Here is a 15,647-nt window from a genome sequence, read left to right on the forward strand (position 1 = left end):
ACAAGTTCTCCAGTAGTCAGGAGCAAGGATTCCGCATCCTGCAAAGCTTCTTTGCCTTCCTCATGACCAGCAAAACCAACGTAAATTATGCAACAGCGGGAAAGTACAGAATAAATTATGCAAATTTTACTGGCACAGAATTTTATTTTAATGTAGCATACCGTATATGGTTCTGAATATAGTCAAAGGCCCCAGGCGCTGGATCTGTACCTAGCATCTTGCAACCTTCGTATTTCCTTCTTGTCTTAGCACCATGGCCCTGCAGCAGGCCCAGATGCTGCTGAGCATGAACAGCCTCGAGGCTGCAGTGAATGTGGGCGTTCAGCAGAACAACACCGAATCCTTTGCCGTGGTGCTGTGCCACCTGGCCGAATTGCATGCGGAACAGGTGAGTATTGTGCGCACGCACATGCTCTGGTTTCATGCAATCATCTGCTTTATATCTGTGGCAGTTCTGTGTCTTCTTGGAAGTTGAAGGGAATGTCACACTTTCTTTAGCGGCGTTTTGTTTCTACTAGGGGCTGCACTCCTGCTTGCTTCGCTCACCAGCCCTCCTCAACACCTTCCCTCTGCCTTACCCCTCACCAAAGCTTTCAAACTAATTTAACATTTCCATTTATATATCCGACAGAGTAGGCCATAGCATAAAAAAACTAATGCTCTTAAAACAAACCAGCTATTTATTGAGGATCTACAAGGTGTGGCTCTTTTAGATTGTGCGTTAATCAGTCCTTGTTTTCAGGCTATTTCATATTTTGCATTTTATTTTTCAATTTATCTTGTAACCTGCCTTGTGTACCTTGGCAAAAAGGCGGGGTAGGAATTGATAAATAAAATAAATTGCCAAGGGCAGAGTCCTGCCAAAGGGTAAGCTCATTTAGGTCTCTTTCAATGGGAGAATTCAGTATATGATTAATTCTCAGTCTTATTGAAATCAGTGGACTTAGCAGGATTGTTCCCCAAAGCCTGTATTTTCTTTGTAGTTAAATGCTTGGAGTTTCTGTAGACCTCAAGACCTCTATGTTGAGCATGAATTTCTTGAACCCTTACTTCAATCTTGTCTTTTTGTGTGTGTGTCAGGGTTATTTTACATCCGCCTCTGAAATATTGAAGCACCTAAAAGAGAGATTTCCTCCCAACAGTCAGCATGCACAGGTGAGGTCCAGTGTTTTGACTATAAGGCTCATTGAGAGCAGAGACCTGCCTTATCTTATTTCTTATGAAATCCTGGAACGCACCATGTACCAGGGGTGGTAGCGATGATGATGCACTGGCAGCTTGCTTTGGGAAGTATTTGTGCCAGATTAAAGATTGGGGGGGGTTGTTGTTAACCTCTTACATTCTCTTAATGCATCTGATCTTTGTGGAAGCTCTGTGAGAATAATGCGGTCGTGCTGAAGTCCTGGTTCCTACATCTCAAAAAGGAATAGAATAATGTTTATTGCATTAGTCCGTAGACCGTAGCAAACATCTCAAAAAGCATCATGTACAGCTGGAAAAAGGTGCAGATAAAAGTACCCCCCACCAAAAAAAAAAGTGATCAGGTGTCTGGAGCAACTTCCCTTGTGAAACAAGGCCAATGTGGTAGCCTCCAGATATGGTTGGATTCCAACTCCCATCAGCCTCAGTGGTCAGGGATGATGGGAGGTCTAGTTCCCCAACACTGGCTTAGAGAAAATGTGAGTAAGCAACCTTGGTCATTATCAAGGGATTTAGACAAAAGGCCTCCTTCCAGTGTTCTGTTAGCATCTTCAGTAATCAGGCAAGAGGGGACTGCAGGGACAAGCGCACCTCCACCAGATGTGCTGCCTGATTCAAGAACATTGGAAGGAATTTCTGGATACATAAATTTGACATCTTAATGCCACATGGCCTCAATCTGGAGGATAATAATACCTGACATCGGTCAAATGACAACAGACATCCTCAGGGTTCTGCAAGCATCGTTTCATTTGCATTAGAGCAGCCAAAGAAGGCGGAACCTGGCATGTTTTGCTTTCAAACTTTTAATATCTCCATAAAATAGGTACAAATATGATGTTGGCAGTCCATGTATACGTATGTGTACATATGTAAGTAGGAATCCTATCCTGTTTCTTTATAACCTGATCACGGAATGCTCTTGTCTAGCTGTGGATGCTGTTTGACCAGAAAATTCAGTTTGACAGAGCCATGAATGATGGCAAGTACCACGTTGCTGACTCACTCGTGGCAGGGATTACAGCCCTGAATAGCACGGAGGGGGTTTACAGGTAAGAGATCACAAACCTGCAGAAACAAGGGCCTCTTTTGACATCCCACTGAAATGGGACTAGCATTAACATGGGATTAAAATGCCTGCAGGATTGTATTCTTTAATTTATTTATTTTTGCTCGTGCAGGTTCTTCCCACTGAATTCTTTGACGCTGTAGAAAATAAAACTTAAAATTAAATAAAAATAGACAGTATTAAAATAAGGTATGTTTACATATGTGACTAATCCTAATCCTTCAGTAATGCCTTGGCCTTTGAAGTGTGAAAAGCCATTGAACATATGAACCCCTGCATTGGCTGTTTCACTGTCCATTGCCTGCTGATTTGACATCCCTAAGGGCTTGGAGGAATTTGCTTGTTAAAAGAAAGAGGCAGATAGCAAGGAAGCCTCCTTATACTCTGTGGCAGGGCTGGGGAATTTCTGGTCCTCCAAATGTTGCTGAACTACAACTCCCACCAGCACCAGCAAGCATGGTCAATGGCTAGGGATGATAGAAGTTGTAGTTCAGCAACATCTGGAGGGCCAAAGGTTCCCCATGCCTGCCGTATGGGGTAGGGGCCATAGTTCATTGGCAGAGCACCTGCTTTGCATGCAGAAGGTCCCAGGTTCAGTCTCTGGCATCTCCAGGTAGGCCTGGGAGAGGCCCCTGTCTGAAACCCTGAAGGGATGCTGCCAGTCAGTGTAGACACTACTGAGCTAGATGGACCAAAGATCTGACTTGGTGATGTAGGAAGCTGTCTGACACTGTTTTCAAATCATACTGTTTGTCCATCTAACCCAGTATTGTCTCCTCTGGCTGGCAGTGACTCTTCAGGGTCTCGGGGACAGTCTTTCCATCATCTGATCTTTTTTTTAACTAATGATGCTAGGGACTGAGCCTGGAATGTACTACCACCACTCTAGGGCCCCTCCCTAGAGCATTTGAGCAAACGGAATGCTGCACACAACGCTGCCCTGTGCCTGCATAGTATGAGCACTCTGACAAAGACAGGGATTTACCTGTGAGACTGCAAAGGGGAAGTAAAAGTTCCTACCCAGTCTTAAAAGTCTGTTGCCTTGCCTAATGGCTCCTCCCACTGTGAAATGACTTGTGTTGCTGACTTGGCATGCAAACCCATCCAGCCTTTGGGCTGCTTGCGTAAATACTACAGAGGGCTCAAGAGAGTTGAACCAAAAATGGTTGACACTTCATCTGCAATCCCTTCTTGAGATTAAGTCGTTAGAAATGCAGGTTATTGGTTTTTAGCAGTTGATGGCTATAAGGCACTTGAACAGCCCTCAAATGGAAAAAGTGGCATTCCGATATCCAAAATAAAATCTGAAGCATGCTTCAGCCAAAGGTAAGAACTTTGGCATCCCTTTTGATTTGAAGGGAAGAGATTTAAGCATATCCTTAACTCTCCACTGGAAATTACTGATGGTTAGAAGTGCTTCAGTTTGACTCAATTGTGTGTGTACATATATCTTTGGATTCTGTCTTTCAGAAAAGCTGTCTTACTGAAAGCACAGAATCAAATGTCTGAGGTGCACAGACTGCTGCAGAAGCTCTTGATTCACTGCCAGAAAATTAAAAACACTGAGATGGTGATCAGGTAAGAATCAAGCTGCCTGACCGCTCCGTGGGTATCTTTTAGGAGCCCGGGGGGGGCAGGGCCCAAGATCCTACAAGGCCTGTCATGTATGTGATCTTGTGAGGCACCTCTTACATTTATGTGTGTGAGGGGGCTCACAGGCTGGGGGGGGGAGCACCTTGCACAAGGGTTGCGTTTCATCACGACTGAGAATCTTCTCTCACCCGCCCCCCGGTGGTGATATTGCATAGATATGGGCCAGGTAAAAAGAACCCCCATAAGTCTTTGTGAACCTGTCCAGACCCTGAAATCATCACCTAAGACCCTTCTCTGTGTGCCACCTCTGAGGAAGCTCTGGAGAGGTGGGGAAAGCGAAGAAAGAATTGGCCTTTTCATTAGTCCCTGTCTATGGAATGCTGTCCCCTGGGAAGCCCCCTGCTGCCACTTTGCCACCGTTTCAGGCCAGGCAAAGGCATTTTGGCCAGCACCAGTGACTGGATGTTTGTATTCTCATTTTTAACATGCTTATGTATTTTGATTACTGTATTTTTACTCTTGTTGTAAATCACTGGGACTTTTTTTATAGTGAAAAGCAATACTTGCCTATCTAGCTATCTAGTATTTTTGTAAGGTGTCACACTGTAGCCAAGTGACAGCCTTCTAACTGTGGGAATGTGGTGGTGGCAGCCAAGGCCAGTGACTGAGTGAAGAGGGAGGGCGGGCAGGGAGGCGAGACCGGGCGGAGAGCAGGAGAATGAGCAATTCTGTGCTGCTGGTCTCTGTGGAAGCAGCAGAGCGAGGAGGGCAGGGAGGCAAGGTTGGAGGTGCGCCCAGGTGGAGAGTGGGAGCACAAGTGGTGTTTTGCTTCCGTCGCTGAGGCCAAAGCCAGCAACCGAGTGGGGAGGGAGGGAAGAGGGCGAGCAGGCATGCAAGACAGGGTGGAGAGCAGGAGGGATGAGTGGTGCTTTGCTGCTGCTACCAAGGCCAAAAATGGCAGTTGAGGAGGGCGGGCAGGTGGGTAGGTGTTGCTGGGTAGAGAGCGAGAATGAGCAGCAGTTGGCAGCCTGGGTGCCTTGGGGGAGGGCAAAGTGCACAGGGGCAGAGCCCCTAGTACTTAATAACCGTAACCCCAACCTTTTGCAGTGGGTGGCACCTTGCCCCGCAGTCTGCTGTTTTTCTCTGCGGCTTGGGCAGGACCTCACGCTGCTTTCTCTCTGATGCAGAGCTCGATTATATTCTCTTGGTTTTCTGCAAGAAGGGGCATGGCCAAAGGGCTCACAGTGTTGCTTAGAAGGGACCATAATGCCAACAACAGCTGTAACTGTCGGAGGGGAAGGACTGTGGCTCAGGGGCAGAGCAGCTGCTTTGCATGCAGAAGGACCCAGGTTCAATCCCCCGCATCTCCAGGCAGGCCTGGGAGAGGCCCCTGCCTGAAACCCTGGAGAGCGGCTGCCAGTCAGTGTAGACAGCACTGAGCTAGAAGGACCAATCGGCTGACTCCGTATAAGGCAGCTTCTGACGGTCCTTAGAGTTGGGTTGTCCCCCTTCTCTGTCCCCACCATTATCTTTCTTTCCTCCTTTCCACCCCCACCTTTGGTGGCTAGCGTGCTCCTTGCCATCGCTGAGCTCTACTGGAGGTCCCTGTGCCATACGATAGCTCTGCCCGTCCTGCTCCAGGCGCTGGCTCTGTCCCAGGAATACCGCCTCCAATATTTGGCCTCTGAAACCCTCCTCAACTTGGCTTTCTCCCAGGTATTTGTGACTCGGGTGTGAAGGGCACCTGCTTTGTCCTTCGTCCTCCTCCTGTCTCCAACACTTCCAGCAAGCTGCAAGAGGGTGGCCCATACCCTGAGACCTTTGCGGTAGAGAAATGGACACAACAAAGGACGTGTCAAAAAGAATAGGCATTTATTTCACTTCCTTGAAGCAGGGCTTAGGGAAGCAGCAGGGGGGTATGGGATCTGAGGCGGCCTGTGCCAGCTTGCTGCCCTCTGGCCGTTGCTGGATTCCATCACCCCCAGCCAGCAAGCCCCATAGTCGGGGAGGAGGGGAGTCATACCCCACTCATATCTGGAGGGCCACCAGTTCCCCGCTCCTCCTTTAACTCCCACATGAGGGTCGGCTCAGCAGAGCGATATTGAACTAGCAGGTGACCATCTCTGGCCTAATATCTTTGGGGTTCCCCCCTCCAGCTGATCCTTGGCATCCCAGAGCAAGCACTGAGCATTTTGCACACAGCGATAGAACCCATCCTGGCTCACGGGGCAGTGCTGGACAAAGGAGCCGCCATGTTCCTGGTGGCCAAGTGCCAGGTTGCCTCGGCAGCCTCCTACACTCCCCAGAAGAAGGCAGAAGGTAAGGGCGCGTCTGCATGTAAATCTCCTGGCGAGCAGGTTGCTCCTTTGCTTGTATGCGTTCCCCATGTAGGTATGAATGTGTGTAAAAGTATACAACGCAGGGGAAGAGAACCTTTTTTCAGCCCAGGGGCCATGTTCCCTTCTGGGGGACCTTCTGAGGGCCGTGTACCAGCGGTGGGTGTGGCCAAATTGGGTGGGGCCAGAGACACACCGCTCTCCGCCCTCCACCCAGGCAAGCAAGATGTATTATCGTACTTCAGGGACACGTTGCAGCCAAGTAAAATCGCTAGAGGAGGAGCAGGGCGGGCCAGAGAGAAGCGTGGCCGAGGAGGCATGGTCTGGCTAGAGCAGGCTTGAGGGCCCCCCAGGCCAGAGGGTCCCCCACCCCTGCTGCAACTGCCACACCACAATGACTTTTGAAAAGGGGGCAGGTGATCTTTTCAAAAGACAGTGAAACAAAGAGACTTTCTTCTTTTTCGACAGCTCTGGAGTCTGCTATCCTGAACCTCAATGAAGCCAAAGCCTATTTTGCAAAGGTGGACTGTAGGGAGCAGCTCCGGGACGTCCTTTACCTCCAGGCCAGGCTCTTCCACAGCCTGGGCAAGGCCCAAGAGAGAAACCAGTGCGCCATGCTCTTCCGGCAGCTGCACCAGGAGCTCCCTGGCCGGGGGGTCCCCTTGATCAGTGCTTTTAAATGAGGCCTTTTCAGCAGAGGGGCCTGGCCCATGACAGCAGCTCTCTAGCGCAGCCCCCATTCCGCTTCAGCAGGACTTGCACGAGAGGACTTCCACACGGGTTGTCTCGAGGGGTGGTCCTGTCCGGCAGCTTTTGCAACCTGGGGCCCTCCAGGTGTTTGGGACTACAACTCCCATCAGGAGTTGGCAAAGGCTTCTCTATGATTTCTTTCCCCCACCTCGCCATTTTCCCCCCCTCTTGTTCTGCGCAATCCTCAATATTTAGAAATAAATACCAATAAATATGTAGGGTTTTTTTTTTCCTGCTACAAAGATGGACGTTTCTGCCTATCCTAAACTTTGTTTCCCTTTGGCTGCAATTCATGGTTTGGGAACAAGCGGGCCCGTGGTAGGGAAAGCAGGCTTTGGAAACACAAAAGGGTCCTTGTGTGGCTGCTCCTTGGCAACTTGTTTGCCAGTTATGCTCTACCTTTGCAAATGTGGGATTTAAAAAGGAAAAAACATTTCCCCTTTTGAGCTTCCTCAGCAGATGCTGTTTTTTCCTTTTAGAAAGAGAGGTGTTTGGCACAGAGGACTAGGAGTCTATATGGCTGAGTTGATGGCCAGAGCATTGTTGTTGTTAATTCGTATCTTAAAATACTTCTAAAGCATTACCAAGCATTCCATGTTCATCCGATTCTAAGAAAAAGGAACAAAATGTCTAGCGCTCACTGATACCTCGAGAGATCTGAAACAAACGTGATCCCAGTTTAACCACAAGAAATTGTACATTATATCCTTTGTATGCTGAGACCAAACTCAGTTGTCCAAGCGTGCAGCAGCAGCAGCTGGTGCAGACAGGGCGGCGTTGCCCACCTGCCTCTCGCACACTAAGCGTCACTGCCAGTTCCTGAGCCGCAGGCAGCAAGGGGCAGTGCAAGTGCAGTGGCAGGAACCTCAGACTGGCTCCACCGTGGCGCCCACATCTCTCTCCCTCTCAGGAACTAGCAGTGACACCTGGCATTCAAGAGGCAGATGAGCAATGCTTTCCCACCAAACGCTTCTGGCAGCGCTGATCTTTTAGGTAGGCAAAACAGTGCCCACACACACAAGGGGAAGAATCAGCAATCCAGGGGGAAACCAGAATTGTAAACAGAGAAAATCATTAAAGGTGGGGGGGGTCCCAAAGACTGTCCAATGAGGATTGAGCATGCTCAGTGGCGACAAGATGATAACTGGCTGTTGAGGGGGTGGGGGAAATATCCCAAAAGACTGTCACTGGCTTGATAGAACCCCGAACAGGACCACTCTGCACTGCAACATCTTGTTGCAGTTTCCCTGTGTCAGTGTCCTTACATGGACACATAAACAATCTTCCTATACAGTGCTGTGGAGGGGAGTATTTATTCACGGATAACAAAACCAAACTCCCACTCCAGTGGCTCTCCAAAACCTGTGTCTCTTCCATCATTCAGTCTCACTTATCCCCTCTGAACTCTTAACTTACCAATAACCTGGTAACTGTGGGGTACAGGTAGCAATGGTATTTATAATTACAAGGCTAAGTGCATAAGCTTATCTCATTGCTTTAAAATAGTACTATATCTTTAAATGATACACACTTTGTTAGCGTATTTATTTATTTCTTTGATTTATATCCTGCCCTCCCAGCAGGAGCCCAAGGCAGCAAACAAACACACTAAAAACACTTTAAAACATCATAAAAACAGACATTAAAATACATTAAAACAAAACAACTTTAAAAACATTTTTTTTTAAGTTGAAGACTTTTTTTAAAAAAGGTTAAAAACATTGTTTTTTTAAAAAAGGTTTAAAAACATATTAAAAAGCAATTCCAGCACAGAGGTAGACTGGGATAAGGTCTCAACTTAAAAGACTTATTGAAAAGGAAGGTCTTCAAAAGGCACCGAAAAGATAACAGAGATGGCGCCTGTCTAATATTTAAGGGGAGGGAATTCCACAGGGCAGGTGCCACCACACTAACGGTCCATTTCCTTTGTTGTGCAGAATGGACCTCCTCATAAGATGGTATCTGCAGGAGGTCCTCACCTGCAGAGAGCAGTGATCGACTGGGCATATAAGGGATAAGACGGTCTTTCAGGTATCCTGGTCCCGAGCTGTATAGGGCTTTGTACACCAAACTAGAGCCTTGAACTTGGCCCGGTAGCAAATAGCGGGGTGGCATGTTGGCAATACTCTGACCCAATGAGCAGTCTCGCTGCTGCATTTTGCACCAGCTGCAACTTCTGGACCAACTTCAAGGGCATCCCCACATAGAGCTCATTATAGTAATCCAGCCTGGAGGTCACCAGTGCATGGACAACAGTGGTCAGGCTATCCCGGTCCAGAAGCTTGCCACTTTAAATGCCAGCAGCTTGTACATTCAACTATTAATGTTACACTAAGTCAGCTTTAAGGAAGCAATTAGTTAACCTGTTAAAGCCCTTTTGCCAAATTGCCCTTTACTCTCTCCACCCCAATTAAGCCTCACCAATGCTATCACTGAGGACTCTGCGAGAAGCCTCTTTTTCCAACCCTTTACTGACCTACCAAAGCGCAGGTTTGCCTTGCTGCACTGCCCTGGAAATCCTCCCTTTGGTACATGTTGGAGACCAACATGCCAAGCTGCTTCTCACTTCTCACCTCAGCACTGCTGACAGGTGTTCTCCCATTGCCTCTTCAACCTAAGCCATTCCCAGGCAGTCTTTGGCCGCCAAGGCACTCCACCTGCCTTGTCTTTTTTCCTGATCCTCTTCCTCTGTTGTCATCTTCTTCTGGCTGACTCTGCAAACATCAAGCACTAACAGCTCCAACCAACTAACAGCTAACCGGTAGCTAATCCAAACCCAGCCAATTGTACTGCCTAACTGAGAAATCTAAATCAGCACTCACTGTTTGAAAAATGCATACCTTCCATCCTTCTTTTGCATGCTGAGAATTCCTACACCAAGCCTTCTTCACTGCTGTCAGTTAAGGCCCCAAAGGACAGTTAAAACAACTTTCACCAGAGCAGACAGAAAACTTCCCATATCAATGGACTCCTGGGAGGAAGGGTGGGATGTCAATTTAATAAATAAATAACTAAAATACATCACAGTGCACATTACAGTACAAATATCAGAATAAATAAACAATACCCATTAAAATTGATTCAAATTAACAGGATTTCTTTGCAAGCTCAGACCAGTTCTTGCCATGGTCACATAATGAGGAACAGGAGTTTGCTCGATGGATAGTGTTATGTGTGATCCTGAGAAGCCTTGGGTTGAAATCTGCTACGCCTCAGCTGTCCCACCTGCAAAATGGGGATCATCTGCAGGATTGTTGCAAAGCCATGTGAGACGAGGGTTATAAAAACACTATGCATGTTTAAATGGCCAGGTCAACGACACTGCCAGCTCTCCATTCCTCTTGCTGCTGCTTCTCCTAACCTTGTGGTTCTGGGTTTAGGGGAGGGAGAGAGAACGGGAGTAATCTCAATTTGGATACCCATCAGCCTGACCACTAAGTCCTATAGCCCTGTCACACATCTGAGATTAAGGAGGAGGGTTTGTGGGTCAGAAAATTTGTTTTGCATTTTACGCCTATTTTGGACTATACACAGGGGGCGTGTCTTATTTTTGGTTGTGCATTGCATATTGTATTGGATATTTCATTGTATAACCTAGTGAGTCCTTCACATATGCTGACACCAACCATATAAACACAGTCAGCCCTGATCCCAGCATCCTTTGGGATGCTTGTGGGTTTGGAAGATTGTTGGGGGGGGTTGCTCTGCCAATGCAGCTTTATACCCAACATCCTTTTTTGTTGACATAGTACTGTGGATATTGGCAGGTAACTCTGTGTTTTCAAAGCTAAAAGTGTACCTGTGGTCCAAAGTCCATTGGAGACAGGCTGGTTTCCAAACGGCAAACTTTTCCAGACAGCTGTTATAAAGCAATCCTGGGCAATGCGTTGTTTTTATTCTTGCATTATTGAAAACTCTCTGATGGGAAAGTACTTCAAATGCAATCTGGGAGCTGGAGCCCAGCCTCAGAGCAGCATTTAGAACATGCAAAAGTAATGTAAATGTGTTTTGAGCAGGGTTGGATCCCCCCCCCAAATGTAGCGCTGCAGCGTCCATTTTTAAGTAGACAGCCTGTCTTTTCATCCACTCAACAGATTAGAGTTGATGTGTCTGGACAGAGGAACATTTAACATCTTGGCATAGCTTTGAAAGCAAAGCAACCCAGCTGAAGGAAACCATCAAAAGTTGGATTAACCTGTAGCCTGCCTCCATGGCAAATTGCCTTTTTTCCAGAGAGTAGCAGTACTGGGCTTCAGCTGTAAGCATACTTCCTAGAAAGTTAACCCCACTGAACTCAGTGGGGTTCACTTCTGAGTAAACATGCTTAAGAGTTTGATGTTAGGCTGCAATCTCATGCACAGGTACTTGGGAGTAAGCACCACTGAACTCAGTGGGATTTGCTTTGATTGCATGCCAGAAAGATGTGTGTGTGTGTCATTATATATATGTATATATCACCATTTCTATATATGGTGCTTTACAAAGAACAGGTTTGACAGGTCCCTGTCCTAAGGGGCTTGCAATCTAAAAATGGGCACAGGGATGTCACAGAGGAAAGAAGCAGAGGATGAGGTAAATGGAAAGAATATGCAGTTATTTCACTTACATGTACTTCAGCTTAGTTACAATAGGGTGTTGGTACTAGCAATTCGTGCTAAAGACTATTCTACTTTTATTACTTATGCTATTTTAACTTTTTTTGCCATTTTTGTTTCTTTTACCAAATAATTTAACCAAATTTTACAAAATAAATACAGGGCAGGATGGCAACAAAGTGACATGACGAACAGTCCAAAAGCAAATTATTAGTCCCAGATTTCTCAAAAGGCCAGTGCCAGTTGCTGCTGCATTTGATGTTCAAAGGTACAGAAAATAAAGCCCCACCATATCACATAAAATGCATCCAGTTTAGCTCTGCCTTGAATCGATCGTAAAGGAAGTGTATTTTTTTTTCTCGATCGTAAAGGAAGTGTATTTTTTTTTCTCAAACAGTAATGTTACGCCAAAGGGGTTGGGCTCGATGGCCTTCATAAAAAAGAAGTCTTCATAAAAAAAGTAAGCAAGGAAGCTGTGTCAGCCATAATGCAGCCCCTGCTTTTAGGAACATAGTCCCCTTCCAACTCTATGATTCTATAAGCCTCTGAGCAAGCTGATGTCTTCTTTTTGTCTGCCATTTTGAAAAGGTGCTTTATGCTTGATATGTATACTTGTAGGGTCCACTCTAGTTGTGATTATAATTTCTTTCCTTTTTTTAATATTGTATTTTATGTTGTTGTGACCCACCCTGGGACCTTGTGATGAAGGGCAAGCAATAAGACTTTTTTTTACACAATTTGCCATGATCTATGGCGCATGATCTTTGATACCCATTTGACACCCTTGTGCAGCTTGTACCCAGGATAGGCATGCCCTTCACCTCACTGTAGTGGTGTTTACTTATCGTTTTCAATCCCAAAGCAAGCCTGGCTGCTAACAGCAGGCATGGTGTGGTGTAGATCCACCTGATCACTGTAGCAGCAGGAGTGTGTGAAAGAGGCGGCTAAGGAGAGATTGGGAAAAAATGGTAGGCTTGTCCGTTTGATATGTTTCGTGTGTTGCTGTTGCCTCAAGGAAATTTAATCTCTGTTTTATGTCTGATGTTGAAAATTGCAGGTGACCACTCCGTAGAAATCTTAATTAAAAAAAAGTAAGCAAGGAAGCTGTCTCAGCTATAATGCAACCCCTGCTTTTAGGAACATAGGAAATCGCCATATACAAAGTCAGACCTTTAGTCTATCTAGCTCAGTATTGCCTATACTGCCTGACAGGAACTCTCCAGAGCTTAAGACAGGCCTCTCCCAGCCCTGCTTAGAGTTGCAGGGGATTGAATTTGGGACCTTCTGCATGCAAAGCAGATGCCGTTCCCATTTATTTGCAGGCTTTTAAAAAAAAGTATAATAATCCTTATTGCGGAGAGAATTCTTCCAGGAATGTTGAGAAGGGAAAGCTGTCAACTCCTTGCCTGGCTCCCCTACAGTAAAGCAGTGTCTCTGGGCTTCACTTGTGCAGAGAGCATTCAGAGTTGTTATCAGTTGTAAGTTTGCAGATATATTTTTTTAACTGCTGCTTCCTGTAGATATTTTCCAAAGTAGGATCTGTGCTAATTTTTTTGCAGCAAAATCAACAGTACCTTGTGGGACCTGAAAAGACTAACCAATTTATTATAGAATAAGGTTTCTTGGACTGCATTCCACTACATCAGATGCATGGAGTGAGTTCCCCAGTTGTCAGATATACATGCACTTGGTTTGGGTGAAAGATTGCAAACTCTGAGATCAGCATCTACACGTACAGTCAGTTATAATTACGAAGTTGTAACAGTGGCATTTCACCTAGAGACACCAATTCATGTTGGGAGGAAAAACTTAATTACTCCTACACATCCAAGAATAAATAGTGGAGTGGTGTTAGAAACCACAAGACTTTATAGTACAAGGGCTTGTCCTTGGCTTTATTTTTCAAAACCAGGCCTTCTTTTCTCCTGAACGTGACTTTAAACTACAGGAACGGATTTCAGACTCCAAATGGGAGATGCCATATTTGAAGACTCCCTCATGTAAATAAATAAATCCATGCAAGTAGAAATCTAGCACTTCAGAGAGACCATTTGTTTCCCAGCCCCTTTCCTGTGGTGCTAGTTTTCTACTTGCAAGGCGATTTTCCCATACCATACAGAGGAAAAATAATTAAAAATGTGTTCTTCTCCCATTGCAGGCTAAAGTTACTAAATCCTACCACCTCAAGACACTTGCACCTCATTACTATCTCCTTTTGTTGCAAGTGTTGACAAGGGCTCAGATTTAAATGTGAGGAACAACTTCCTGACAACTAATAGAAACTACTACTTGGGAAGCCTGTGAAATCTTTCACTTTGCTGGATTTGCTGATGAAAAGGTTGGACAGCTTCCTTATAAACCAAAGCACTGCCCCAAATGCCTGTACAGTCTCTTAAATAATGCAGATAATTTATACTGATCCTGAGGTGTGAAGCAATTGATGCGATGGCTTTGTTTGCAGAGCATTTGAGCACCTGGGGTGCCTGAGAGTAGGTCTTGGTTAGGGGTGTAGTTGTCCGGGGTCTCAGGGGGATCTTACAAGGCTTACTACTTTGGGAGCAGGGTCCCTATGTCTCCAGCATCTTACAAGCCAGAGAGCATGAAAGGGGAGTATGTGAACCACTGAGAAGAGTCTTCTAACTTGCTTCCATGTGCTTCCCTGCTGATTGGAGACAATCGGAGTAAAAGGAGTTGAGTCAGCTACTGAGAAGACTCTTCTCAGTAGCTAACACTCTTCCCTTTCATGCTTATTGGCTCCTAGGGATGTCTGTTGTGGCAGAAGGCATTAACAAGGATCTCCTTCTCAACCCAGGAGCAAAAAGAAAAAAGGGCAGGACTGGGTGTGTCTGTGACTATAATGAAGGGACCTTGCACTTCTGAATTTGCCAGTTCACTACTGGTCTCAGTGAACTCTGTGACACTTCCAAGTAGCCATGTTGTAGGATTGTCCTGTGAATATTTTCCTGTTTCTTATATCAGAAACATAGTGAGCATTAGCTCGTGCAGTTGCTATAACAAGTAGATTTTGTAGCAGGGCTTGGGGTACGAACAGTAGTGCGTGTTATGTTTATTTACTCATGTAATTTAAGTGGCTTCAGCAATGTATATTCCCAGTGCAGCTAGCAAAGGATTATTTATAAATATACACCATTTAATACCAAAATAGGCTTCTAAGTGGTTTACAAAGTATAAAAATAAAGTTACACAAACATTAAAATATAAATACTCATGATTTAAAGCACACAGTATAACAGCACAGATAAAGTGATTAAAAACAGAAGACAACAGCACTGTGAGGTAGGTTAGGTTGAGCAATAGTGACTGGTTAAGTCACCCGGTGAGTTTAATGGGTGGCTGTGGGTTCTCCCCAGTTGAAAACCAATCCACCATTTGCTACATGACACTGGCTCTACGTTTCTTGATTTGGTATCTGGAGGTGTTGCAAAAACATCTTAGGTCTGAAGCCAACCAACTTTGGGCAGAAATGCAGATAGGAATGCACACATCTCTTAAGTTATATTTCAGTGACTTGGTATCAGAACAGTAGGAAATTATAAATGCTGGCAAGTTTCCATACTCTTCTAAAATATCTGTTGTGAAGTTCTTGGTATTTGGATGTCTGTCTTGCTCGCTTTCATTGATATTATTCCTAAGAGGCATGCTGCATTTGTTAAGGTTGCCTGCTGGTTTGTAAGTAGACACCATCCTAGCTCCTATTGGGAGGAAGGGTGGGATATAAATCAAATAATAAATAAATAAATGTAGGGTGGTATTAAATGCTAGTTCTACTCAGAGTAGACTCATTGAAGTTAATAGACATGACTCAGTTTCATTAATTTCAGTGGGCCAGTTCCAAATACAACCCATAATATCAGGGGCGTCACTACCGGGATGCGGAGGGTGCGGCCTGCACCTGGGTGTCACCATGAGGGGGGTGACACCCAGAGCCGCCCTGCCTCACACCATTGCCCAGCAAGGCTGCTCCAACTCCTCGGAGGCAGGCGGGCGGGCGAGACCGGGAGCAGCATCCGGCTGGGTGCCCCTCCGGCATGTGCCCTCCCAGGGACATGGACAGGGTGGCTGGCCTGGAGTGCGTGCGCGTGC

At 45.9% G+C, this 15,647-nt stretch overlaps 2 protein-coding genes across 4 annotated transcripts in view; both read left to right on the top strand.

Annotated features, from left to right (window-relative positions):
• ANAPC5 (anaphase promoting complex subunit 5) overlaps positions 1-7,164 on the top strand; it is a 44,180-nt gene extending 37,016 nt beyond the window's left edge. For all 3 annotated transcript variants that reach the window (XM_061602691.1, XM_061602690.1, XM_061602692.1), the window contains exons 11-17: positions 250-388; positions 1,081-1,155; positions 2,131-2,252; positions 3,740-3,847; positions 5,431-5,578; positions 6,019-6,181; positions 6,667-7,164. In XM_061602691.1, the coding sequence (XP_061458675.1) occupies positions 250-388; positions 1,081-1,155; positions 2,131-2,252; positions 3,740-3,847; positions 5,431-5,578; positions 6,019-6,181; positions 6,667-6,881 (970 nt within the window). In that variant the 3' untranslated portion in view covers positions 6,882-7,164. The remainder of the gene's footprint in view (positions 1-249; positions 389-1,080; positions 1,156-2,130; positions 2,253-3,739; positions 3,848-5,430; positions 5,579-6,018; positions 6,182-6,666) is intronic.
• Positions 7,165-12,489: 5,325 nt separating this feature from the next.
• CAMKK2 (calcium/calmodulin dependent protein kinase kinase 2) overlaps positions 12,490-15,647 on the top strand; it is a 71,112-nt gene continuing 67,954 nt past the window's right edge. Inside the window, exon 1 of the mRNA XM_061603044.1 lies at positions 12,490-12,511. The gene's annotated coding sequence lies outside the window, so the exon portion shown is untranslated. The remainder of the gene's footprint in view (positions 12,512-15,647) is intronic.

This window comes from Rhineura floridana, chromosome 19 (genome assembly GCF_030035675.1).
Source record: "Rhineura floridana isolate rRhiFlo1 chromosome 19, rRhiFlo1.hap2, whole genome shotgun sequence".
Taxonomy (NCBI): Eukaryota; Metazoa; Chordata; class Lepidosauria; order Squamata; family Rhineuridae; genus Rhineura; species Rhineura floridana.